At 39.8% G+C, this 25,547-nt stretch overlaps 1 protein-coding gene across 7 annotated transcripts in view; it reads right to left on the bottom strand.

The window, feature by feature from the left end:
* The window catches only part of CELF2 (CUGBP Elav-like family member 2), a 362,155-nt gene that overhangs the window by 17,345 nt on the left and 319,263 nt on the right, over positions 1-25,547 (bottom strand). For 5 of the 7 annotated variants that reach the window (XM_064284844.1, XM_064284847.1, XM_023548924.2 and 2 more), the window contains exon 10: positions 7,690-7,821. In XM_064284844.1, the coding sequence (XP_064140914.1) occupies positions 7,690-7,821 (132 nt within the window). The remainder of the gene's footprint in view (positions 1-7,689; positions 7,822-25,547) is intronic. The other 2 variants (XM_064284846.1, XM_064284848.1) reach the window with 1 other exon arrangement.

Raw genomic sequence — 25,547 nt, 5'->3', positions numbered from 1 at the left:
AGCAATGACAGCCCTTACTCCCTAGGTCAGAGATCAAATTCACTGAGGTACTACAGTTCGACAATACATCTTAATTCCATGCAATGTGCTACTGGCAAGTACTGTTGCTATCTTCTTGAAATAAAACCCTTCTGATTCTTAGAGCTTAGAAGCATGTTTAAAAAAAAAAAAAATAGTGGCAGAGGCCTGTAACATCTGTACACGCAAATCCATTTACTGGGCTCTCTGAGGAGTCATGGGATGCTCAAGGGGTTGAGGAGGAAAGGATAAAATAAAACTTCTCCCTTAAGCTGTCCAACAAGGAAATGGCAGAGAAGACAAGCTCTGTACTGTATAAACCAGTGAGTCAGCAGTTTCATTTACTGGCTTTTCTAAACAGTTACAGGATGATTTCAGGGACTTGGATCTCGGCAATAATCCAACTGATTAAGAATTAAGGCTTGGGAAGAAATGTAGAGCCTTCCTCCTAACTGCAGGGAACTGAGGCTGCTCATTCAATATCAAAGGCTAGAAACTGAATGGTGCAGTTTCAGTAGCAAATAGTTAACACACACACACACACACACACACACACACACACATGAATATTAATCAGTGTACATGTACTGGGGTCTCTGCCAATGAAAGAGCTCCATGTCATGTTTTTCAGTTAACTGATGTGACACCCGTGTCTGTAAGCTGGATCTTGGCTATTAGCTGATGTGAACTGGATGTTGGCCAGCATATTTTTCTGATTTTAACTTGTATCCTGGCTGCTCTTTTGCGCGATTACAGTTGCTGACTATGTCACATTTTCCCTGAATACTGAATCAAAATAAGCAACACTTTATACTGTGTTAACTTTCATCATGAACTCAGGAAATGGAGGAGGTGACATCACAATTATCTTCAGTTTCCTTTACAATCAGAAATTTTTTAAAAAAAGATCTGTTTCTGGAAGAACTTACTGAAGGCCTTAATGTAAATGTTGAAGGGATCAGGGCTATTGATTAGAGATATAAAAGTTGCAGAGATGACTGTGAAGAAAGCTAGAAAGAAGACTAATGAGAACAGAACAACTGAGATAAGGATGTTTGGAAATTACACAGAGGAACCAAAGACCAGATTCACCTTAACACTCCTGTGAGCATTACTGCTGCCATCCACAGGAGGGAGAAGGGATGGGAATGTTCTCTTTCCTCCATTATGTGCCTCTGCTATTTTGACAACTTCATCTCTTACATTAAAATGACAGCAATCAAGATAGCAATCTGGCCACAGCTTAAGGGCAGAGTAATCTCAAAGTGCCTAAGGTATGAAACCCTCCCTGGGGGGCTTGTGGAAACAGAACTGGGACTTGGGTGACGGGCCACTGAATACATTCTCCTCAGGACAGACAGAGGACTGGGGTGGTGATGGCAGTGAGGAGAGTCTGAAGGACATGGGAATGGATTAACAGCCAACTGAAAAAACAAAATGATTTCAAGCAGACCTGCCAAGTACAAACTAAGCTAGAAAGGTGCTGGCCAATAGAGGTCCTGCTGAATCTACTTTAAGGTTTTGATTATAAAGAAGTCTATTTATTCTCTCTCTCTCTCTTTTTTTTTTGTTCCCCAGTCATGCAAATAAGTGCTTTTAAAGAGCTTGGAAATAGTTTGTCCTCCTAATTGCTGTAAACAATTCCTCAGACACCAACTAATCACTGTTACCTCACTGCCTCTTTTCTTCTCCTCCATCCCTTTTCTCTCATGGCTGATTAAGGGGTGGGGAGTAATTTTTTTTTCCTTTATTGGCCTTATTTCATCCTCACTGCCCAACCCCCGCCAATATTTATGTCAATCCAAGGAAACAATGTTTCTTTTATGAGAGAAATGAGAGTGTGTAAAACAGCTCAGGAGAGACCTGGGCAGATTTAAGTTCAGTTGGTTTCATTTTTATCAAGCTGTTCATTAATAACGGGTAGGGATACACAGCAATGATTGTGAGAATGATGCAGGACTGAGCAGTGTTTTGTTCTGCTGTACATAAGGTCGCTATGAGCTGGAACCGACTCGATGGCACCTAACAACAACAACAACAGGGATACAGATGATCGAGTCATGGTGTCGACCCTCTAGGAACTCAGATTCCAGTGTGGGAAGAAATTCTAGCAGAAGAGTGAGTATGGACTTGCCACTCTTCTTTACATAGGCCCCAAGTGTGTGCTCTTAGGTGTGCACCACCACTTACAGAAGAACTATGTGTGGCAAAGCTGCTTGACAAATACAGGCTGAAGACAGAAGCCCCACTAAGACAAATGTTTTAGTGTTTACCCTGCCATTCAATGGGGGTGGCTGAGAGTGCTACATCTCCACGTTATCTCGTCAGCTAAGGGTCTTGGAGTTTTCATGCCCTGAGATGACAAGATTCTTGTAAATGCCATCCTGTGATGTGTGGCCTCCATAACTCGACTTCTCCGGAGGATTAGATATATGGGTAGATTCAATCACAATGGTCGCTGCAACCATTAACTCTCTTTGCCCTAGTACATGGTCTTTTTATTGTTCAGGCCAGGAGAACTGTCTCCTTCTACTTCTAGCTCTTTCACCCTCTGGCCAACAACAACAACAAAAAAAGTTCCCCTGAAACACAGAAGCAGAACGACCTCTACGCTCCTCAAAGACTGGATGGATATTTTAGGACTAAATAAGAGTCCTATGAGGCTTGTGGGTCTAGCAAGTGACGTTTCAGTCTGTCCTCACACCCTTCTTGGCTACACTTCATGATGGTTGACTGTTGTTCTGGGACTACACCTCAGAGTAAGTTTGCTTTCTGAAGAGTCCTCCGTTTGCTTCTGCTGATTCTATGCACCCAGGAGATAGTCATGGCTGGCCTTATCTGCCTGGGGCTATGAGGTAATAAAAGGAGGCACCAAGTAAAAGGGGTGTAGATACCAAAGGAAGGATTACTCAGGGACCTATGCAGGTAGGACAGGGAGGGTTGGCCTCTCAGCCAGGGCTTGCCTCCTTCATGGGATAACCAGGCATTTGAACAAAAATAAGGGTAAAAGTTCTTACGAGTGCATTAGAGAATATTTAAAAATCAGTATTTCTAACATCCTGGAAAATCTGGAGTGTGTGCTGGCCAAATCCAAAGTAGAACAGGTAGCTGATTAAAAACAAAACTCAACCATAGAGTCGTTTCCAACTCATAGCAGCCTCATAGGGCAGAGTAGAACTGCCCTATAGGGTTTCTAAGGCTATAACCTTCACTGAAGCAGGTGGCCAGGTCTTCCTCCTGAGGAGGGGCTGGTGGATTTGACCCGCTGATTTTTGGTAAGCAGCCAAGCACTTAACCACTGCGCCACCACAGCTCCCTAGGTAGTTGATTACATGGAGGATTTAAAGACTCATCATAAGAAGATGTCAACTTTTAGGAGTTATTCCTGTGACTTATTTGGTGCTGTATCTTTTTATTCTATATTAAATAATCATATCAAAGTTAACATTAGTCAATTCAGCTACTGCTGCCTGATAACCTCTAAAAGTTCTGGACAATAGAAGGAGAGGTTTGAGAAACGTTAAAGTTAATAAAGCGCTTCTGCTTGAAAGAGTAGTGTTTTTCTATGAAAAGGCCAAATGGCTCAACCATTTCTTCTCATTTAATCTAGATTCCTATGCATGCTATTTAGATGAGGAAGGCTGGAACAAAATAACGGTGTGTCAAACCTTAACAAGAGCAAAAACAAAAAACAAAAAACAAAACCAAACCCATTGCCATCGAGTCAGTTCCAACTCAAAGCGACCCCACAGGACAGAGCAGAACTGCCCCATAGGGTTTCCAAGAAATGCTTGGTGGATTTGAACTCCTGACCTTTTGGTTAGCAGCCGTAGCTCTTAACCACTACGCCACCAGGGTTTCCTTAACAAGAGCAGGTCTTTGTAAATGGCCTATAAACAGTGCATATACTGATTACTAAGTGCTTAAACTTAACTGCTCTCCAAAGGTCCTCAACTGACTGAGACCCAAAGAGCTATGAGATTGCTGGTAATTTTGTTAAGATGACATAGAAAGACCTATCCACATGTATGAGTGTGAACATTTCTTTGTGGCCACTATGGAAGGGCACAAAAAAGGAAGCATCAGGGACACAGCCCTAAGCAGGCTAAATTTATTTGCAAGCCACTCTGCTAAGTTTTCTACTAAATTAAAAAAAAAAAAGCAAAAGTGAGGGATGTGTTAATATATTCTGATAGATTTGTAATCTATTTACTGGGATAAGTTTTCCTTTGTATGGATGGACTATATCCTTCTAAGCTGCAAGTCGATAAATGAGAATTTAAGTATAAAATGTCTAGAACCAGGGTAGGTGAACCCTAATATGCATAATCTGTGGAGTTTACATGTATGGCTGTGTATTGGGATTCGTGCCCAGGCATATGTACCTCAGTGCACATATGTTTACATATTCCAAGAATATAGATTAAAATAGTAATTTCACATCATTAACAAAGAGTGACAACACACAATCATATGCCCCAAACCTCTTTTCTCTACATAAAATGTTTCCACAAACACTATGCACGAGGCATTTGTGGCTGGTTGTACTCAAACCATAGTAATTTTAAGCACTATATGGTAAGCCATTTGGTAGAATTATGCTGTGTAAACAAGGAAAATAAGAATGTCAGTTGCCATACACTTAAATACACAAAGTCAGACATAGACTCTTAGGTGGACATATCTGTAAAAAGTATTTTCATCTATTAACACATTGATATTCAAATATTAATATATAATATAAAACATGCCTAAAGAGCCCTCAAATAATCCAGAAGTGAAAGGCCCTCACATTCCTTACTTCTGCTATTTCTTATTTTTGCTTTTATCTTTACAATGTTGTACTATTTTTCAGTCCTTCATTAAAAAACATATAAGGGAATAAAAAAGGATATCAAGATCAAATAGTTTAATTTTGCTACTTGTCTACTAACCAAAAACTTCATTTTCAGAGGTGTGTGTGTGGGTGGAAACCTATGGCAGAGAAGAAGGTAAAACTTAGGATAAGATGAGTTTGGGAATTAACTGTGGATTCCATTTGCCTTTTCTTCCTGTCCACGGAAAAGAGCTGGTTCTATTCAGAAATCCAGAAAACTCTCCTATGGTGGCAAGTAATGGTTCCTGGGACAGAGTGGGTAGGATGTAACAATGATATGGAAGCTGTGATCAACAACTTTAGGAACTGACTCTGTCCAGGTAACTGTTTGTTGACTACCTTCTTTGAGAATCATCCAGTAAGACAGGTAATTACCATCATTTCCTTTGAGGAAAAATGGTCTGGAAGAGGGCACTCTGTGTTAGAAGGTTTTCTTAGCATTTCATGTGAGTCAAGTAGCAAACGCTAGCTCGAAGTCAATGTTAAGACAGTAAAATGGCTCTATGCTAGTAACACTTATCAAATATCAGAAGGACTATATTTTCTTTTGTGCATGATTTTATATAAAAAATACAGTTTAGTTTAATTAAACATTTTGCTGGTTCATACTGTCTGGGAGGGGTTACTTGAAACCTGAAGTATTCTTTCCTAATTTCTCAAGAACTATAAATGCCTAGCTAAGCCCAAGGCAAAAGATTAAAGAAAAAACAAAGACGATTTAACCCTGTTGTCCTTGCCAGAAGCAAAATTTACATAACACAAGACCCCACACAAGAACTACTCATGGTTTTTCTGCCATTTAATAAAGTCTCTCCAATAATGATGGGAAAATCCCAGCAATGTACAACATAATAGGATGGAGAGGAGCTGGACAACATGGACAAGAGGACATACACAGAGCAATCATGAGCACGTGCTGAGGAGGACAACCATTCCCACTGGCCTGTTACTTTGCAGACCAAGGACAGGCGGGCGATCAAATCAAAGTCCTTGTTTTAGGGGAACTAGGTCCTGGGGCAAGAGAAGCAGCATGAAGAGATGTGTGCAGACACACACATCCACAACCTAGGTGAAGGCCAACTGGGTTCGAGCTTCTGTAGAACAAGGTCAGAAAGAGGAGCTGTACCAGAAACAGAAGTCAAAGCAATGAAGGCTCCTACTTGGCTGCTGGTATAGGTGAAAACTGGAATAAAGCATCCTGGCTTCATGTACTATTTGCCAATCAAGAGCCATCATATCTGGAAGGAAAGCTGTGTTTCTTTTCTTCTTCTTTTTTTTCTTTTTGGCCTATGTTCAGATATAACTCAGTCCAAGTTTTTGTTTTTTTTCCCAGAGCATCTAAATAAAAGAATTTAATAAAACCTGAAAATTTTCTACTTCTAAACATACTTTCTTATCAAGATTATAAAAGTCAGTCTTCATTTGAATGAGTTTTAGGTTCTTTTTAATCAAATAAATTGTAAAGGCTTTTTTTTTTGAGTTGTAAATTATAAAATTACTGGGATTTTTTACTTAATTTTTTTTTTTTTTTTTTTTACTGCCGGATCATCCTTTAAAAACAGTTCACTTATTGAATCATGGCTTGAAATAGGGTAACTTGCCAAGGATCCCTTTATTAATGCTTAAAATGGGCATGTGGTGGGCTGCCTGACTGTATGGTAGGTAATTAACTACATCTCAAAAAAGCTGTGTTGGCTGCCATGATCCTGCTCTTGGCTACTCTCAGATAACCAGAGGAAACTCAACTGTGGGAAAGGCAATGGTGCCTCCTTTGTGGGCTGAGGATCAGTTTTCCCTAAAGAAGGAGCTTATACCAAGCACAAGCCTAAAATATGACTTCCCTACATAGATTGAAAATGATAGAAATAGGCAGGCTTCCTAGGATGGACCCTAGAGTTCTTCAATGAGTCCCAATTTTTCAGGACTAAGTATACTTTGGAAACCTTGGTGGCGTAGTGGCTAAGTGCTACAGCTGCTAACCAAAGGGTCAGCAGTTCGAATCTGCGAGGCGCTCCTTGGAAACTTTATGGGGCAGTTCTACTCTGTCCTGTAGGGTCACTGTAAGTCAGAATTGACTCAACGTCAATGGGTTTGGTAAGTATACTTTTGCAAGCTATCTGGCTGAAAACCTACTTCAACCTGCCCTGGTAAAATGATACCCCTTTGGAGATTCACTATGGCGGAGTGATCCATGTCTATGGGTGCTTAATGGAGATTCCAGATGATGACTTCCAACAGTGGCTCCTCTCCACTCAGCTTCATTTCCTTTTCTCCAAGACCTTGTCTTTTTTTCCCCCTATATAACTGTCACGAATCTCTGGATTTTACAACTAAAAGGTATGTTTGAGATCACATGATCCAACATTCTCAATTTTTTAACAAAGGCTTTGAGGCCCAGAGCGGGGGCAGTTATTTGCCTAAGATTCCACAGTTGATTGGTAGTAGAGCTGGAACCCGGACCCAGGCTTCCTGATTTCTAGTTTGTTAATTTTTCTATTACAGCATACTGCCTCACAGAAGACCAGAACAAAACCAAACCCTGAAAATATGTGTCAATCTCAGGAATCTATGAATAAGTACATACATTATATATTTGAAGAGAATCTGGGGGTGGTGAGTGGTAGGGTGTTTTTAAGACAAAACGAACCTGGACAGCTCTTGCATTTCAAAGCATGTGCTCCTCCATCCCAAGTTTTAGTTCTCCCCGTGGAGTATTCTTTTTAGGTCATTTCTGGCAGACCATTTTCTGTGGAGAATTTGGGGGAAGGCTGTCCACCAGAGCAACAAATACTCACTGTTGATGGTACCTGCTAGTGCATTAATATTATTCAATCCAACAGTGGCTCCAGCCAATCCTTGCAGAGTCCCAAGAGAGGTCAAGGAATTCATGGCTGCACCTGCAGTGGAATTGGGGGTTGAAGCAGCCACTGAAAAAACAAAAGGAAGACAGAGGAAAAGGAGGAGAGAAAGCACAAGATGAGTGAAAGCCAATTGAACTGCAAAGGAATCTGTTGTAATCACAGCACATGGAGCTGGGGAGTCATTTAATTCCTAAGTCTGTGAGCCTCACTTCCATTTTTGGTGTGGACAACATATGGGATTGTACTTGTGGCAATTCTGACATTTAGATTTGGTGATTTAAAAAATCATCATAGTTCTGTTTTGTCAGTACAGCAGTTCATTGCTGGTTAGTAGGGAAAATTTGCAAATACAAGTCTAAAGGGAGGCCTGAGAGGCCAATCCTTCTGGGCAGGCTGATCTCTCATTAGCCCTACTGTAGCAGGGCACCTGTCAGCTAAGCCTGCTTATCAGCCAGGTTAACAAATGACTGGAACTCAAGGGGGTGGCTGGGGAAATAGAAAGGCAATTCTTGATTTTTTATTGTTTATATTTTTTTCAAATTTTTTTTTTTTTTTACTTTTTGTTAATTAACTTTTTTCTTTTGAGATAATTGTAGATTCACATGCACTTATAGGAAATAATTTAAAGAGATCCTATGTATTTTTTACCCACCTTCGTACAACAACTATAGTACAATATGGCCATCAGGATATTGACACTGATACAGTCAAGATAAAGAACATTTCCAACATTATAAAGACCCATCACATTTGTTTCCTTTTTATAGCCACATCCACTTCTCTCCACCTCTACTCTTCCTGAAGCACTGGCAACCACTAACATGTTCTCCATTTCTACTAAATTTGTCATTTCAAGAATGTTACATAAATGGAATCACACAGCATAAAAGCAGTATAGGATTGGCTTTTTTCACTCAGCGTAATTCACTGGAGATTCATTAATCCACAGTTTGTATCCGCAGTTGGTTACTTTTTATTACTAAGCAGTATTCCATGGTGTGGATGTACCAGAGTTTAACCATTTACCTGTTGAAGAACATCTGGGCTGTTACTTGGGATAGACCCCACTTGTCATGATGCGTTATCTTTTTAATGTATTGCTGGATTCAATATGCTAGAATTATTTTTGCATCTAATTACACGAGGCATACATGAGAGCTGCAGCTTTTACTCCTTTTAATGTCTTCATATGGTTTTAGCATCAGAGTAATGCTAATCTCAAAAAACGATTTGGAAAGTCTTCCCTCCTATTCGATTTTCTGTAAGTTTGGACTGAGTACTTTTTAGTATTTCATTTTAGCTTCTCTGTTAGCTTATTTACTGTACAGGCTATCCCCAGGTTACGAATGAGTTCCATTCCTAAATCTGTCTTTAAGTCAAATTTGTACGTAAGTCAGAACAATTAGGTATGGTTCGTATCTAACGTCAGTCAGTCAAATGTTTGTCTTAGTATATAGGGTACTTTTCTATGCATAAAAAACATTAAACATTTCTAGATACACTGAAACATCTTTAACATAATAATACTGTAATAAATAATAATGTTTTGATGCACATTGCTAAGTAGTGCCTGATGTTACCATGAACCATTGTATGTACTCAGTTCAGTTTTGAAAAAAATCACGTATCCTCCTAAGGTGGACCTGAGACTTCAGGACCGAGGTGGTTGGTGGTGGTGATAGACAGGCAAGTGATATGAGATGACACTGTTTTGGTTAAACCCTCTCCTCCCTCCTCTATCCCTCTTTATTTTTTAAACAACGGCTTTATTGAACTATCATTCATATACCATAAAATTCACGCTTTTAAAGTATACAATTCAGTGGCTATTAGTATGGTCACTATCTAATTTTAGAACATCTTTATCACTCCAAAAAGAAACCCCCCATTAGCAATTGCTCCCCGTTCTCCACCTCCTGCCCCCAGACTGGCAACCACTCATCTACTTTCTGTCTCTATGCATTTGCCAATTCTAGATATTTCATGTATCGGGGACCATACAATAGTTGTTTTTCACTTAGCATAATGTTTTTAAGTTTCATCCTTGTTGTAGCATGTATCAGTACTTCATTCATTTCTATCGCTGACTAGTATTTCATTTTATGGATATACCACATTTTGTTTATCCATTTGTCAATTTTCAGGCCATTTGGATTGTTTCTATTTTTGGCTATTATGAATAATGATGCTGTAAACATTTGTGTAGAAACTTTTGGGTAGACATATGTTCTCAATTCTCTTGGTTATACACACCTAGGAGTGAAACTGCTGGGTCATATGCTAATTCTATATTTAACATTTTGAGGCACTTTCAGACTGTTTTCCAAAGTGGCTGTACCCCCATCCTTTTTGCATTTATAATTGCTTCTGTAAATAGTATTTCAATTAAATTACAATTTACTGACCTTTTTCACATACATTATCTTACTTGATCCTGGGAGGGAGTCACGAGTCAAACTGAATTTTGACCATTGCTTACAAGAAGTACTTGGTTCTTTTCTAGCTGTGAAGTCACTGTGAGTATGTGAACTTTCTCTCCATCCAGGATGGCCAGGAAATTCATCCATCCTCCTGGAATGTTCCTGTCCACCTGGAGCTCATCCCTGCTCTGCCTTCAGAGACCACACTGTATCGCTTACAGTGTACCTTTCTTGGGAGCCCTGCCCACAGAGGCGAGACCAAATTCACAGAAAGGGTATTCCCCGCTTTGTCTCATTTCTGTTCATGTACGATATTAGTTTCTGATACACCTTAATGTGTCACTTAGGTATTTTTTCTCTTTTTCAAAGAAAATCATATATAATCAAGTCAATGTTTCAAGTCCTTTTATATTTGAAACTACTGAAACATACACAAAACCTGAGACAATATCATGTAACTTCCAAAAACTCTCATTCAGACTCTAGAATATTTGAGAACCAATCTACCCTCCCTCCCTAATATATTTTAAAGCAAATTTCAGATTTATGTAATCTCACCTCTACACACTTTAGTTTGCAGCTCTAAAAACTATAGACATTTTCATTTAAAACCACAAAACCATTATTACATCCCAAATGAACAATAATTCCTTGGGATGATTACTTGAAAATATAATGGATTTTTTCATATCTATGTACATGAATGAGATTAGTTTTTAGTTTTCTTTCTTGTATTATCCTTAGTTTTGCTACCAAGCGTTCACTAGCCTCGTTAATGGTTTTGAGCAAGGGTAAGACTGAGATTATTTGTAACTTAAATGTTTGGTAAACTTGTCAGTAAAAATGGTCTGGGCCTGGTGCTTCTTTATGGGATGATTTAAAAATACTGACTGTATTTCTGATTGTTATAGGATTATTCAAGTTTACTTTTTCCTCTTGGATCAGTTTTAAGTTATAGCTATTCTAAAAAAGGAATGTGTGTATTTCACTTGTTTACAAATTTATTGGTGCCTGCCTGTTGCTGTTGAGCCGATTTTAACTCATAGCGACCCTATATTGGTAAAGAGATCTTTATGATATCCCCTTAACACATTTGTAAAATCAGCAACATTTACATTTCAATCCCATTGTTTTCTACTGGTTGATGTGTCAGTTACTGAGAAAAGCCTTTGAAAATCTGCCATTTCGTCAATTTCTCCATGCAAATACGTCAAATTTTGGAAATACATCTTGAAGGTATGTTATTACTTGTAAACAAGTGTAGAAATTACTATATCTTCTGGGGAAATAAACCTTTTATGGTGATCCTCCTTATGAAGTCTGTTTTATGCAATATCGAAACAGCAGTACCAATGTTTTTGGTTATTTTGCAAGGTGTATCTTTTTCCAGCTTTCTACTTTTTTGTCTGTTTATATTTTAGCTATATATCTTGTAATTGATATATAGACAGGTTGAAAAACATTCAGCCTAAGACCTTTTTTTTTATAGACGCACTTAAATTTTGTGCTATTTGTCCTCCTGCCTTTATTCATTTTTTCTCTCATTTCTTGCCTTCCTTTGTCCCCCCTCCCCATTCTATTTTTCCCCTATACTACTTTGGAAGTAATGATATTTCTACTCTTTTATTTATTTATTTTTTTTTATGTATTACTATAAAAGTTTTTAACATTCATGTTTACCTCATGAAACTCAAAGTTAATTTTTATCTTTATTCTTTGTCAGAACAAGGACTGGAATACTTTAACTCTGATGAGTCCTCTCCTAACCCATGTACTAGTGTTGCTACACAGTTTAGGTCTACCTTGATTTTTATGTTCAAATCAAATGATTATTATTATTACTTTATATAGCATTTATTTAGATTTGCCCACGTTTACCACTTTCTTTGCATATTATTCCCTCTTCTTTCATCTTGGGTCATTTCTCTTTTAGTTTGAAGTATACCCAATAAAACTTCCATTAGTGAAGATCTATTGGTGAAAAAGTCTCTTAGCTTTAGTTTGTGAGAATTAACTTATCTTTTTGTACTAATCTGTGAAATATATATATATTTTTGATTTTTGTCTTTTATTAGTTCTGAAAAATTCTCCATCATTAAATCTTTCTATATTTCTTTTCCCCATTTCTCTTTCTCCTTTCCTTCTGAGCTTCAATTAGATATATACTAGGTCTATTCCATGCTACTTAACCTCATATTTTCTATTTCAGTTTCTCAACTCACCAAATTCTCTCTTCAATTATATCTAACCACTGTTAAACCTATGTATCCATTAACTTTTACATTTTTATTATCATATTTTTCATTTCTAGTTTATTTAATCAACATACTTAGTCACTTTTTTATAATCACTTGCTTTTTACTCATTTTAAAATACTTTTTATTTATATAAACATATTAAATGTATTTTCTTTTTGTTGTGTGCTAATAATTCCAATATCTGAAGTCATGGTCGGTCTAGATATGCAGTCTGTCTAAATCTGTTTCTGCTGCTTCATACTCCTAGTGCTTGGTTTCTGTGTTTTGTAATTTTTGATTGTGAGCTCAAATATCTTTAAACTTTATTTCTGAGCATTCTTTGAGTCCTGGGTTGAAGATGGGTCCTTTCAAGGATGATTTATATTTGACTCCTCCAGGAGCTAGAACAAAGTACCAGCTGGGGAACACTTTAAGTTCACGTATTGGGGGTTTCTGTTCACGCAGTCAGAATAAAATTAAGTTACAAACTCATGGGATGGCTGGTTTATTGTTATAAATCTTCAGGGGGAGATTCTTCTAGTCCTACTGAGCACCAAGGTTTGAAACAGGCATTTTTCCTTATAGTTCCCTAAAGGAGAGTATTTCTACTTTATTCTTGTACTGAGGGTTTAGTTTTTTTTTGTTTGTACAATTATGTGGGGTCTTCTATCAGATGCTATACCTTGAGTGGGCCCTGCACTTTGTCTTGTATTCCTTATGCACTGGGAGGCTTTGGAAACAGAAACTCTAATTTATCTGGTACACCAAGCACCCTTACAGTGCAAGTCACCTTCAGTGAGCTACTTACTTCTCAGGCTCCCCCTTTTACTTAGTCATTTACCTCTGATATTTCTTACTAATTTCCCAATTATTAATGTGGTTAAAAGTATTAAAAAAAAAAAAAAGTAAGCATTTTTTTTTTCCCCAGTGTGAGCATCTCTCCGGGTAATTTAACCTACCTGACTGTCAGAAACAGAAGACCATCACCTGGGCTCTTTTCCATGGATTATATCTGATGTTAAGCTACACGTAATGGTTCCTATATGATTGCTGTCCCAGTGAAGAAGGGGTAAAAACTATCCGTAATGCATGTTCTGAATCTAAGCTAGCAATAAAGTCCTGAAAATTTTCACACAATTTTATATGGAAAAGGAGAAACATCTCTGAAATGGCAGCATGGAAATATTTGTGGACTCTCAGAAAAACCCCCATAACTGGTGAAAATTATAAAAACTCAACCACTTAAAGTCTCTGAAAATTTTCCTAGGAACATCAGCAAAAGGAGAAACATTTTTTCCAAGAAAATTTATCGGATCCTGTAAGAACAGCAAGAGTCTGTGACACTGAGCCACAACTTCTTCCCTTTTCCTGCCACCCTCCCACCTCACCCCTCTATTGCAGGTGGGTGTGGCCAAGAAAATAGAGGCTCCCATTCCTTGCAGTTCCACGTCTAGGACAATGGTTTCTCCCACGGAAGGAAAGACCACCAGCATTTCTCATCTATCTACCCCCCAGTTCCATGTTGCAGAAGCTCTATTTCAAGCAAAAGGTGTGTATGTGGGGGGTCCCTTCTTCAACCTAGCCTCTGTGGGTAAGGCAGAAGGCACAGCACGCTGAAAATACTAGGCCCCAGTTGCCATCACCCCAGCTCCTTTGTAGCATGGAGGCTCTTATGCCAGGAGAGGCAAGGCAAGACCAGCGGCTACCAACCACATCCAGTGCCCCTTTCATAGACCAGGGCTGTCACTCCAAGAGAAGCAACCCATTATCCCTGCCCTCTGCTGCAGAGCAGAGATGCAGAGGTTCTTCCCACAGTGAGAGTTAGCTCATAAGAACAGAGAGCTCTGCTACTCTCTGTGAAAGAAATTACTTTGTTTGGAACAGAGTGTGAGGAAGTTCATGCCTAAGGGTATTGTTGAAAACAATGAAAATTTAGTAATCAGCAATTAAGAGAATGCTGGCAGCTCTATGATAGCAAAATGGCAGACCAGCTAGAAGTTTAAGAGAGAGAGAACCAGAGATGGGGCACAGTTTGGGGGGGAAAAAAAAAAAGAGTCCTCTTGGGATCAGAGCAATCCTTAAAGACTACCCCTATGAAGAGGCCCAACTTTAATTGGATCAGACTGTAGGGCATTTTACGGCCTAGAGCTGTAAACAATAGAACAAACAGGGATTAATGGAGGCTAATAAGTGGATGTGATAACAATACAGACAGACCAGCCAGAAGCTTAACAGGGAGACCAGGGAAAGAGATAGTCGAAGAGCCATTTGGAAGAATTACGCTGTTTAAAAAAAGGAAAAATAAGAATTTCACCCACAGCCCAAGGCTGTGCCCTCTGAGAAGCGAAATCAGAGGCATACTGCAGGGGAACAGACTTAACTAAACTAGCCTACCTAACTCAGTAAACAAATAAATAAGCAAATAAGCAAACAACAAGAAGCCAGGGCCCAGAGGGAAGGGAGTCAATATCCAGGATGGCTACAATATGTCATCTAAAATGTCAAGTTTTCAACAAAATATTATGAGACACGCAAAGAAACAGGAATGTATGCTTGATACACGAGAGAAATGCAGGCAACAGAAACTGTCTTTGAGAGGGCCCAGATATTGACTTGGAACAAAGACTTCAAAATTACAAGACCCACTGCCGTCGAGTCGATTCCAACTCACAGAGACCCTATAGCACAGAGTAGACCCGACCCACAGAGTTTCCAAGGGGCGCCTGGTGGACTCCAACTGCCGACCTCTTGGTTAGCAGCCACAGCACCTAACCACAATGCCACCAGGGTTTCCAAGACTTCAAAGCAGCTATTATAAATATTTTCAAAGAACTCAAGAAAACCACGTTTAAGAATTAAAGAAAGGGAGGATGACAATGTTTAATCAAATGAAGAATATCAATAAGGAGATTAAAATTATAAAAAAAGATCCAATTGGAAATTCTGCAGCTGAAAAGTAAAAAACCGGGATGAAAAATTCACTATACCGGCTCAACAGTAGAGCTGAGCTGGCAGAAGAACGATGCAGTGAATTCAAGGTTAGATTTAATAGATATTATGCAATTTGAAGGGCAGAAATAATTAGTACACTTTATGACAGATTGTTCAATCTAAAGAACAGAAAAAAGAATGAAGAAAAGTGAATAGAGCTTCAGAGAAATGGGGGTATACCATTAAGTGCAGTAACATACATGCAATGCGAGTACCAGAAGGAAAGAGAGAGGAGCAGAAAATATATTCAGATGTAATGGCTTAAAACGTCCTAAATTTGATAAAAACAATGTACATATTCAAGAAAAATCAACAAACTCTAAGTAGGATAAACATGAAGAGGTCCATAGATATCATATATATATAAGACAGCACAATAAAAGGGAGAAAGGAATAGGGCTACATAGGAGGAACATTTCTGTATCTCGCTGGAATTAAGTTAGTATAAATACATCTGATAAGATGTATATTGGAAGCCCTAAAGCAACCACTAAGAAAATAACTTTAAAAAAAGTGACAAAAATTATTAAAGAAATTAAAATGTGACACTGGAAAAAAATATTCATTAATGTAAAATAAAGCAGTAAAGGAGGAACAGAGGAAAAAAAAGACATGAAAGAAAAAAAGTAAAATGGCAGATGGAAATTCAACTATATCAATAAAACATTAAATATGAATGGATTACACAATCCAATCAAAAGTCACTGATTGTCACATTAGATTAAAAAAAAAAGAAAATCTAACCATATGCTGTCTACAGTAGACATGCTCTAGACTGAAAGGTATAAAGAGCTGAAAGTAAAAGGATGGAAAATATACACTATGAAAACAACAACCATAACGACAGCTGGAGTGGCTATACTGTTATCAGATAATACGAACTTTACAAAAATTTTAGGTGATACCAAGAAAGAAAATTGGGTAAACTGCTTGCACTGTAAAGGACCTTAATAGACTTTCATGAAAATCTACATCTTTGTCCCAATGAAATGTAGCTAAGAAACAAACCCAGTGCCAATGTGCAGTGGCTGTCATAAAACTCTTATTTTATTAAAGGCTCTGTTTTTCTTTACTTCCCTCTAGCTCTTAATTCAGAACTGAGGGAAGACAATGGAAAGAACAGGATAAGAAGACCATATATTCCTCAAACAGCAAAGAAAATCAATATGAAGTAAATTAGGGAGGAGGTGCTGAGGAGACAAAATTGAGTACTGGGATCAGGATATTCTGGCACTCATCTGCAAAAAATGTGTAAGCTATTATTATTATCAGAAAGGCCTCAAGACTCGGTTGCCATTCACACCAATAAAGGAGAAGTATATGGATTTTTTTTTTTTTTTTAATATGGGTGTCTAAGCACTCAGATCAATAACCTGGAGAAAGGTGCATTTATCAACAAGCAACACCACTTCCTTTCTAGAAAACCTTATGATGGACTTCTCATCATGCTGATGTTGTGTCATATTCATTGTAATTGTTGGAGACACAAAACATATGACAGAGCCTTATTACCTTAGTCTTTGGAGCTTAAATCTTGCAGAACCTACTTTCACAGTATAGATGGCATTTGTCTCTAATCCTTTATGTAATATACCTTAGATAGATCATCTCAAATAGATCATATAATTGATGGTTTTTTTTTTTTTTTGGTTTTTATTATTATAGTGCCATATCAGAGGAGGAAAAGGATGATGGAGGTTGGTTAGCATGAGAATCACTGAGAAGGGTGGGAAAAAGTGTCCTAGGTTGGCCCTACAGCTAGTAAAAAATGAAGCTTAGCTCTAAACAAGTAACAAAACACTACAATTTCATTTCCCCCTTTAGTGGAACCTGAAAAAGAGAAACTGGGATTGTAGTTAACACTGAGGGCTTTGGACTCAAACTATTCCCTAATCTCCCCAAGCTTCTGTTTAATCATTTTTGAGATGAAGAAAAGCATTTTAACTAACTGAAGGAGTTGTTGTGATAATTAAATAATATAATCTAAGTAATATACTTGGCATAGTATCTAGCACTCCTTTGGTGATTTTTAGACCATCATCAATTCCTGGGTAGGGGAGGAACTGAGGAGACAAACCCACATAGGATAAACCAATAAAAGGAGGTAAATTTTTCTCTTCTTTCAGTCTATACTTCTTCAATTACTGATGACTACATAACCATTGGTCTTTTTTCTGCTGGATGACCCTCTTCCATCTCACAGGAAAATACAGATAGGATTCTATTTGCCAGACCATAAGCCTTTTCCTTTCTACAACATCTGCACTGGGAACTACTGGCCTGCAGGTCCTGCCTTCCTTGTGCTCTCATCAAGAGAAGTCCACAGCAGGAAGTACAGCCATCAGTTCCCTACTTTTAGCTACAGTGTCCTTCAGTGCGAAGAGGGAAAGGTGCTGATCTCATGACTCAGAATGATTTTTGAAATCCTTTAAGTCTCTAAGATGGATCTGTGGGAAGAGGTGGATCAAAGCCATACTCTGCTCTTGTGTGGACAAGTCAGTTGTAATGGTGAACTGTGAGTTGGAAAGACCACTTGTTGTAGACAGACACATGTATATATAACACAAGAGCCCAGAAGAAGCCTGGGATAAAGGGACCATGGGAGATGTGGGGGAGGTTTAGAAACTCAGTGACCCACTGTGTTACTGATAATAAAGAAACAATATGCAAATAATGGGTCCCTTTACTTCCTGGTTTTCTATTTAATTTAAAAAGCCAAGGAGACTTGCTAGAGTAAACAGGACTGAACATGTTTTTCCGACCTCTCATTATGCTGTTCTTAGGTAGGCCTAGTAGAAGGGTGGGGAGAGGGTGAAGAAGAAAAGGAGGGAGAAGAATCTAGTATGAGACTAAGAATAAGAACATGAACTAAATAGCTTACTTTAAAGTGAGACGACTCTATACGCTCCATATCTTTGAAGGATACTTTGAAAATTCACCCCAATTTAAGTCTCAGTCGGAAAAGCTATTCCATGCATATTTAGCTGCCTTTGAGAACCTTTGAATTATAACAAATAATCTCTCAATCTAAAGCAAAAGAAAAACTCAAATTTGTCACACAGCCAATTTCAATCAAGTACTTCAAAACTAAATGTTCAACAGATGTACAATAAAGAAAGAGGCCCCAGACACAACAGACAGTGACATATTAAACGTCACCAACACATATACTTTTCTATTTCTGTGTTGGCAGACTGGCAAGATCCTGCCTTGAGTAACTGCATTCCGCCCAACTAAAATTCCCTTCAGTTTCCACCGAGAACTGTACCTTTCACTTCTTTACTTAAACTGTTTACAACGTGCTAAAGGAATATTTCAGGAGAAGGGTGGTATATAAATGTTGCATCATAACCGCCCACGGCACTTCTTTTCGTGGAAAGCTGTTTCATCCAAACGAGTGTTTGTACAAAATTCCAAGAGGAATGGTGGGGGGTGGGGGGGCAAAGCCTGCCTCAACTTGCTCAGATACTGGCAGAGATAACTTGTCGTATGTCACCTTTTATGCCTTTTCTACCACTCGTTAAAAACAATCAGCTGGCCCACAGATCTTTTGACTGCCTGGTTTATAAAAAGTCACGCAGTTGACAAAAGCCATGCTCTTTATTAGCTCATACGGGAAACACAGCTCTGTGCCCTTTTATGAAAAATGCGTGTGTGTGGGCAGAGGGAGGGTCTCGTAGACAGGGTAGGGGTTAAGGGGAAACTGGCGGTGAGGACCTGTGGACTCTGACTCAGTCACTGAATTTTTCTGTTCATTTGACCAGGTTAGTTTGTTGCTGGAATGACTCCAAACTGAGTAATCCCGAAACACCAATCCCAATCTTGGGCACAGGATGGGTCTTTTCTTCTCAGAGTTGTGGGTATGTCTTGGATGAACAACGCATTAAGAAGGGTTTCTTAGACCAGGTCGGTAGGCCACAGACTCAGTGTTTAGGCCATTGGGTCTTTTGGTATACTTTGTTGTTGTGTGCCATTGAGTCGATTCCGACTCACAGCGACCCTATAGGACCAAGTAGAACTGCCCCATAGGGTTTCTAGGCTATAATCTTTATGGAGAAGCCCTAGTGGTGCAGTGGTTACCAGCATGGCTGCTAACCAAAAGGTTGGCAGTTCAAATCTACCAGATGCTCCTTGGAAACCCTATGAAGCAGTTCTACTCTGTCCTATAGGGTTGCTATGAGTCTGAATCAACTCGACAGCAATGAGTTTTGTCTTTTTTTAATCTTTACAGAAGCAGATTGCTAAGTCTTTTTCTCCCGTGGAGCTGCTGGTCAGCAGCCGAGTGCTTAACCATTGCACCACTGGGGCTCCTCCTTGCTATAGTAGGGTCTAAGGAAAGAAAATAATACTAGCAGATTACTTGGCATAACTGCTGTCCAATCTCTCAAACAGAGCTATGAGCCGGAGTCTCCAACCAGCTGGAGTACTTGTCTCTCCTCCCCAAACTCCATCACCAACAACAAATAATAAGACTTTCACACATATTCTTTCACTTCACACTGAATCCTCTCAGCCTCCATGTGAATTAGATAAGGAGCCTTTTCTACATTTTAAAGATGAAGAAGCAGATGTTCAGAACCCTCAATGGACCTGCCCAGGGAGGAAGTGGTGGTACAAGGGCTAGAACCAGCACTCTAGCTGTGTGGGCAGATCCCCGGTAAGGAGGGCAAACAGCTTTTGCCATCTAGAAATATAACAGTGTGGGAGAAGGGCTATCTGGAAATCTTTCTTAAACTAACCCAAATAACAAGGAAACTTCAATTTACCTAAATGAAAAAAATTTTGTTTGTTTCATTGGTTTTCTTCTTAAGCTTATTTGTGCCAGAAATAAAGCCTTATTCTCCTTTTCTCAGCTTTCCACAGAGGAAAAATGATCACTCTTCTACTTCCCGGGAAGGGTCTTCTCTCTGCTATATGAATAACCTGTGCACACATGCACCAGCTTTGATTTTCCCTATGGAAGGAAGGGTGGCTAATCTGACTGGTGAAACTGGGAAGGACCTGACACCCATTGGGCCACATACACCAATGGGAGGGGCTACCGAACTGAAACATAAGACACGAATGGGTGCTTAATTAAGGCCTTCCCGGTTTCTGTTCTCTTTCTATTCTAACTGCTCCATGACTGAGTAGGTAAATGAGGTTTATTTGGGCCCCAAGGGCTGTGCTTGAAAAGAAAGGTAAGAATTAATCATATCTTCTGTGTAGTATAAGTGCTTGGTTCCTAACCAAAAGGTTGGTGGTTTGAATCCATCCAGAGGCACTTCGGAAGAAAGGCCTGGCAATCTACTTCCAAAAGATCACAACCACTGAAAACCCTATGGAGCGCAGTTCTATTCTGAAACACAAGGGGTTGCCATGAGTTGGAAGTGACTCAATAGCAACTGGTGGTTTTTTTTCCTGTGTGATAGACAGAATAATGCCCCCTTCCCCCGCAAAGATGTCTGCGTCTTAATTACTGGAGCCCTGGTGGCACAGCGATTAAGAGCTCAGCTGCTAACCAAAAGATTGGCAATCTGAATCTACCAGCCACTCCTTGGAAATGCTGTGGGGCAGTTCTACTCTGTCCTACAGAATTGCTGTGAGTCGGAATTGACTCAATGGCAACGGTTTTGTGTGTGTGTGTGTGTGTTTTTTTTTTTTTTTGGTTTTATGAATATGTTAGGCTACATGGCAAAGAGGAATTCAAGTTTAAAGATGGAATTAAGGTTGCTAATCAGCTGACCTTGAGAAAAGGAAATTACACTGGAATATCCGGGTGTGCCCCAGGTAATCATAAGGGTCCTTCTAAATGTAAGAGGTAGGCAGAAGAGAGAGAACCAGAGAGACGGCAGTGTGAGGAGGAGCTGACCTGATACTGCTGCAACTGAAGATGGAAGAAGGGAGCCATGAGCCAAGCAATGCAGGAGGCCTCTAGAAGCTGGAAAAGGCAAGCAAATGGAGTCTCCCCTGGAGCCTCCAGAAAGGAATATACCCTCCTGACACCTTGATATTAGCCCACTGAAGTCTGTGTTGGACTTACAATCTACAGAACTACAAGATGATAAATTTGTGTTGTTTTAAGGCACTCAGTTTGTGGTTATCTTCCTAGCAGTAATAGAAAACTAACACATTCTCCAGTTCAGCCAAATCTAGCTTTACCAGGAAGAAAGCTCATAACGATGATAGCATTTACTGAGTGCTTACCATGTGCCAGGCACTGTTCTTAGCACTTTACAGGTATTAGCACATTTAATCATTTATAATTATCCTATGAAGCTTAGTGTCTTGTGGATGGTCACCCAGCAGAACCAGCATTTAAATCCAGCTGTCTGATTCCAGAGGAGTTAACATTATGCCGATACTGAACTCAAACGCCTGTTTTTTGTCTTGTGTTTGCTAACATGGCTACTGTAGAGATTCACTTACAGAAGCACTGAACTTACAGTTACTCAGATTCACTTTCAACTTTCTGGTTCTGTCCCTTCTAAGTTTGTAAGACCCCCACGAACTATGCAGCTGTAGTACTTGTCTATAAAATGGGAATAGTGAGGTCTACCTCTGGGAATTGACATGAGAATCAAATGAGGTGGCAAAGATGTCTGATAGAATAGTAGTTGATTGATAAGCATTTGCTGCATCCTTATCTGAAGAATAAGAATCTAGTTATTCTGTTCTCCAAATGAATTACATTATTTTACAACACTTGACATTACACTGAAAATCCAATATTCCTCCCCCTCCTTCCCAGACACGTCCAGTGAAAAGAGGCAACTGCCTGGATGGTGACTAATTTTGCAGTCTGGAGCCCTAGTGGCACAGTAGTTAAGAGTTCAGCTGCTAACCAAGAAGTCAGCAGTTTGAATCCACCAGCCGCTCCTCGGAAACTCTATAAGGCCGTTTTACTCTGTCCTATAGGGTCGCTATGAGTTAGAATCATTAATCTGGCCATCAGCAAACACAGTCTGCAGGTATAGTTCTTAGGGTCCAGAAGAGGGTGACCAGACCTGCAAGTCGAGTGAGAGAGAAACAATTGAGAAAAAGGTAAAATTTAGCCTAGAGAGAAGACAATGAAGGGGAGAACGTCTTAGGTCTTGACCTTAGAAAGATACCCAAGAGGTCAGAGTTGGGATCAGTGAGGGAAAACCCTAAGGAGGCAGATTTTAGTTCACTAAGAAGGAAATCTATAAGAGAATTAGAAATCTTCTAAAGGAAGTTGAGCTGCCTCAGAGCCATGCTGCTCCATGTTTGTGGGAACACGAAAGCAGAGGCCACGGGATGGTTATCTCTCATGGAGTTTCTGCAGACCCTGAGGCTAGGCTTGATGGCCTCAGAGGTCCAATAAACCAACTCCTTGTAAAGGTCTTATTGTTTCTACTAGTGTCCAATACATGCTAGCCGCACCTCCTGGCAAGGAATATGGGGGTCCAAGAAGGCAGAACTCTAATTGTTTCAGAAGATCCTTGGTGAAGGATCCAATACTTCACTGCCCATGGCACAATTTAAGAACGTGAAAACCTCAGGTCCACTTAGAGACTGTGGAACAATGGGATGTACATAAACAGAAGTTTGATCAAGCTCAAGATATAATAAATAAGCTTCTACCTTCTCTTCTTCCTGGAACCCATAAAGCGGCTGCCACACTGAGCAAGCCCAACTCAAATCCTAAATGACTGAAAAAAAATCACAGAGAAAATGACCACCAAGAGAACAGTCAGAATTTTGTGGTATAAATTCCCTCTGATGCATGGCTGAGGGCCTGCTGAGATGCTCTGGTGGCTGTTAGTCAGAACTGTTGTGTCTGCTGCAAACAGGTACCACCTTACTCTCCAGGGGCCTTGTAACCAGGTGCACATTTAACGCAGAAAGGCCCCTCTTTCAAAGTTATAGTCTAGGACCTTCTGCATCAGAATTACCTGGGACTTACCTCAGACCTGTTGAATTGGAATCTCTGGCTGCGGGACCCAAGAATCTGATTTTAATAAGCCCTCCCAGTACTTCCTACATACACTAAAGCTTAAGAACCACTGGTCTCAGGGTTCTATCAAATTCCATCAAGGCTGGCAGTAAATTTTAGTCTGAGGTATGAGAAGGTGAAAGGTTATATCGAGAAGCAGGGTTTGGTTTGTGGTAGGAAAAGGCACAGTTGCTGGAGGCAGGAAAACCAGGAGTTAAAAAAAAAAAAAGTAAGAGTAATAAGATATCGTTCTGTTCTTTCATATGAAAAATTCCACTGGAAGATAAGCTTATTAAAGAGCAGATATTTGGCCTGTCTTATTTCTAGAACCTACTATAGTGGCTGATACATAGTAGGTACCACATAACTATCTGCTGAGTGAAAGAACAAATGAAAATTCTACTGAAGGCTGAGGCAGGTAATCTGGCCCCCATATCTAGTTTCTCTTAAGACAAGACCAATCTGTAGACCTTAATGAGCTGGACAAAGGCCATCCAATTTCACCTTATGCTGTAGCCTCACCAGAGGGCTCCTAACGATACCAACAGAGCTGGTGGTGAAGTGAAAGACTCTCATCAAACTGTTCCTTCTTATAGGCCAAAGAAAGAGTGTGAATATTTTTAAGAAAACAACTGATGAGGGCTGCTGCTGCCCTGATGACACTGGGTCAGAGCCAGAGATACTCTTCACTCCTCTGGCATAACTCTTAGGCAGGGAGTGACCAGATGCTCACTCTCAGCTTCCCAAGCTGCCACTCCTGCTGACAGGCCTTTCCTCTATAAAGGTAGGAACCTGGGTAGGGCCAGGTTCAGAGACCATCCCTGAAAAGCTCACTTTTCCTTTCACTCTGACTGGAATCAGGGACACACAAACTAAATGCTGGGTTTCCTTTCTTAAGTTTTGTAGGAGGGGATGACAAACAAGATTCCCAACTTGGGGTGTGGCTGACTGCTGAATGTTAGGGAACTTGGCTATCCCCGGTCCTTCTACAAACTCCAAATCCATCAAGAAAAGTAGAAAAATGGCCATTGGGGGCTGTCAGGGATTGAACTGTGTCCCCCCAATAATATTTGTATCAATTTGGCTAGGCTGTGATTCCCAATATTGTGTGGTTGTTCTCCATCTTGTGAATGATGTAATTTTCTTATGGGTCGTAATCCCTAATCTCTGCCTGTGGTTAATGAGGCAAGATTGAGTTATGATTAAGGTAGGATGTAACACCCTTACTCAGGTTGCATCCCTGATCCAACATAAAGGGAGTTTCCCTGGGGTGTGGCTTGCATCGCCTTTTATCTTACAAGAGAGAAAAGGAAAGAGAAGTGAGCAGAGAGTTGGGGACCTCACAGCACCAAGAAAGAAGCACCGGGAGCACAGCATGTCCCTTGGACCTGGAGTCCCTGTGTTGAGAAGCTCCTTGACCAGCGGAAGATTAATGACCTTCCTCCAGAGCCACGAGAGAGAAAAAGCCTTCCCCTGTAGCTGATGCCCTGAATTTGGACTTCTAGCCTACCAGACTATGAGAGAATAAACTCCTGTTGGTTGAATCCATCCACCACTTGTGGTATTTGTGTTACAGCAGCACTAAATGACCCAGACAGCAGCTTTTTGATCTCTCACATTTACCATTTCTCCATCTAAAAGAGTCTTTCTACATAAATGTTGTCCCTTTTCCCCTTGTCTTTTATCAACGTATCTGCAAGTCACATCTAGGGTAAGTCTATCTCACAAACGACTTTGCTTTCTAGGAACCAAATGCATTAATTTTCTCGTATCATCTTCCCCCGCCACATGCACATACATGCTCTTCCCAGACAGCAAGAGCTACAACAAAACAACATCAGAAGACAGCAAGAATCTGCCTTCAGTGCACTAAACACTTCCCACAGAACAATTAGATGGTGAAAGCATAGTGACTTTGTGGTTTAGAAAATAAAATAATTGTAAACACCAAGAAAATTGCCTGCATCGACCAAACATACACAGGACACTGGGGCCTGCGGTTGCTGTTTTGCCTTAAATGAGCTCAGATGCTGCATTCCCACTGCGCTGGGAAGATTGTGAGGAGGTAGAATAATTAAGCAATGACACAGGCACTATCATTATTAGCTAATCACAACCCTAGGGCATTAACAAAATACAGAGTGTCTCTTCTCCCATGGGGTCTAATTATTCCACAATAACCACACCTCTCATTTTAATTTATTCCCT

Source organism: Loxodonta africana, chromosome 4, assembly GCF_030014295.1.
Source record: "Loxodonta africana isolate mLoxAfr1 chromosome 4, mLoxAfr1.hap2, whole genome shotgun sequence".
Taxonomy (NCBI): domain Eukaryota; kingdom Metazoa; phylum Chordata; class Mammalia; order Proboscidea; family Elephantidae; genus Loxodonta; species Loxodonta africana.
Note: the sequence above shows the minus strand (reverse complement) of the source record. Positions and strands in the feature narration are given on the sequence as shown.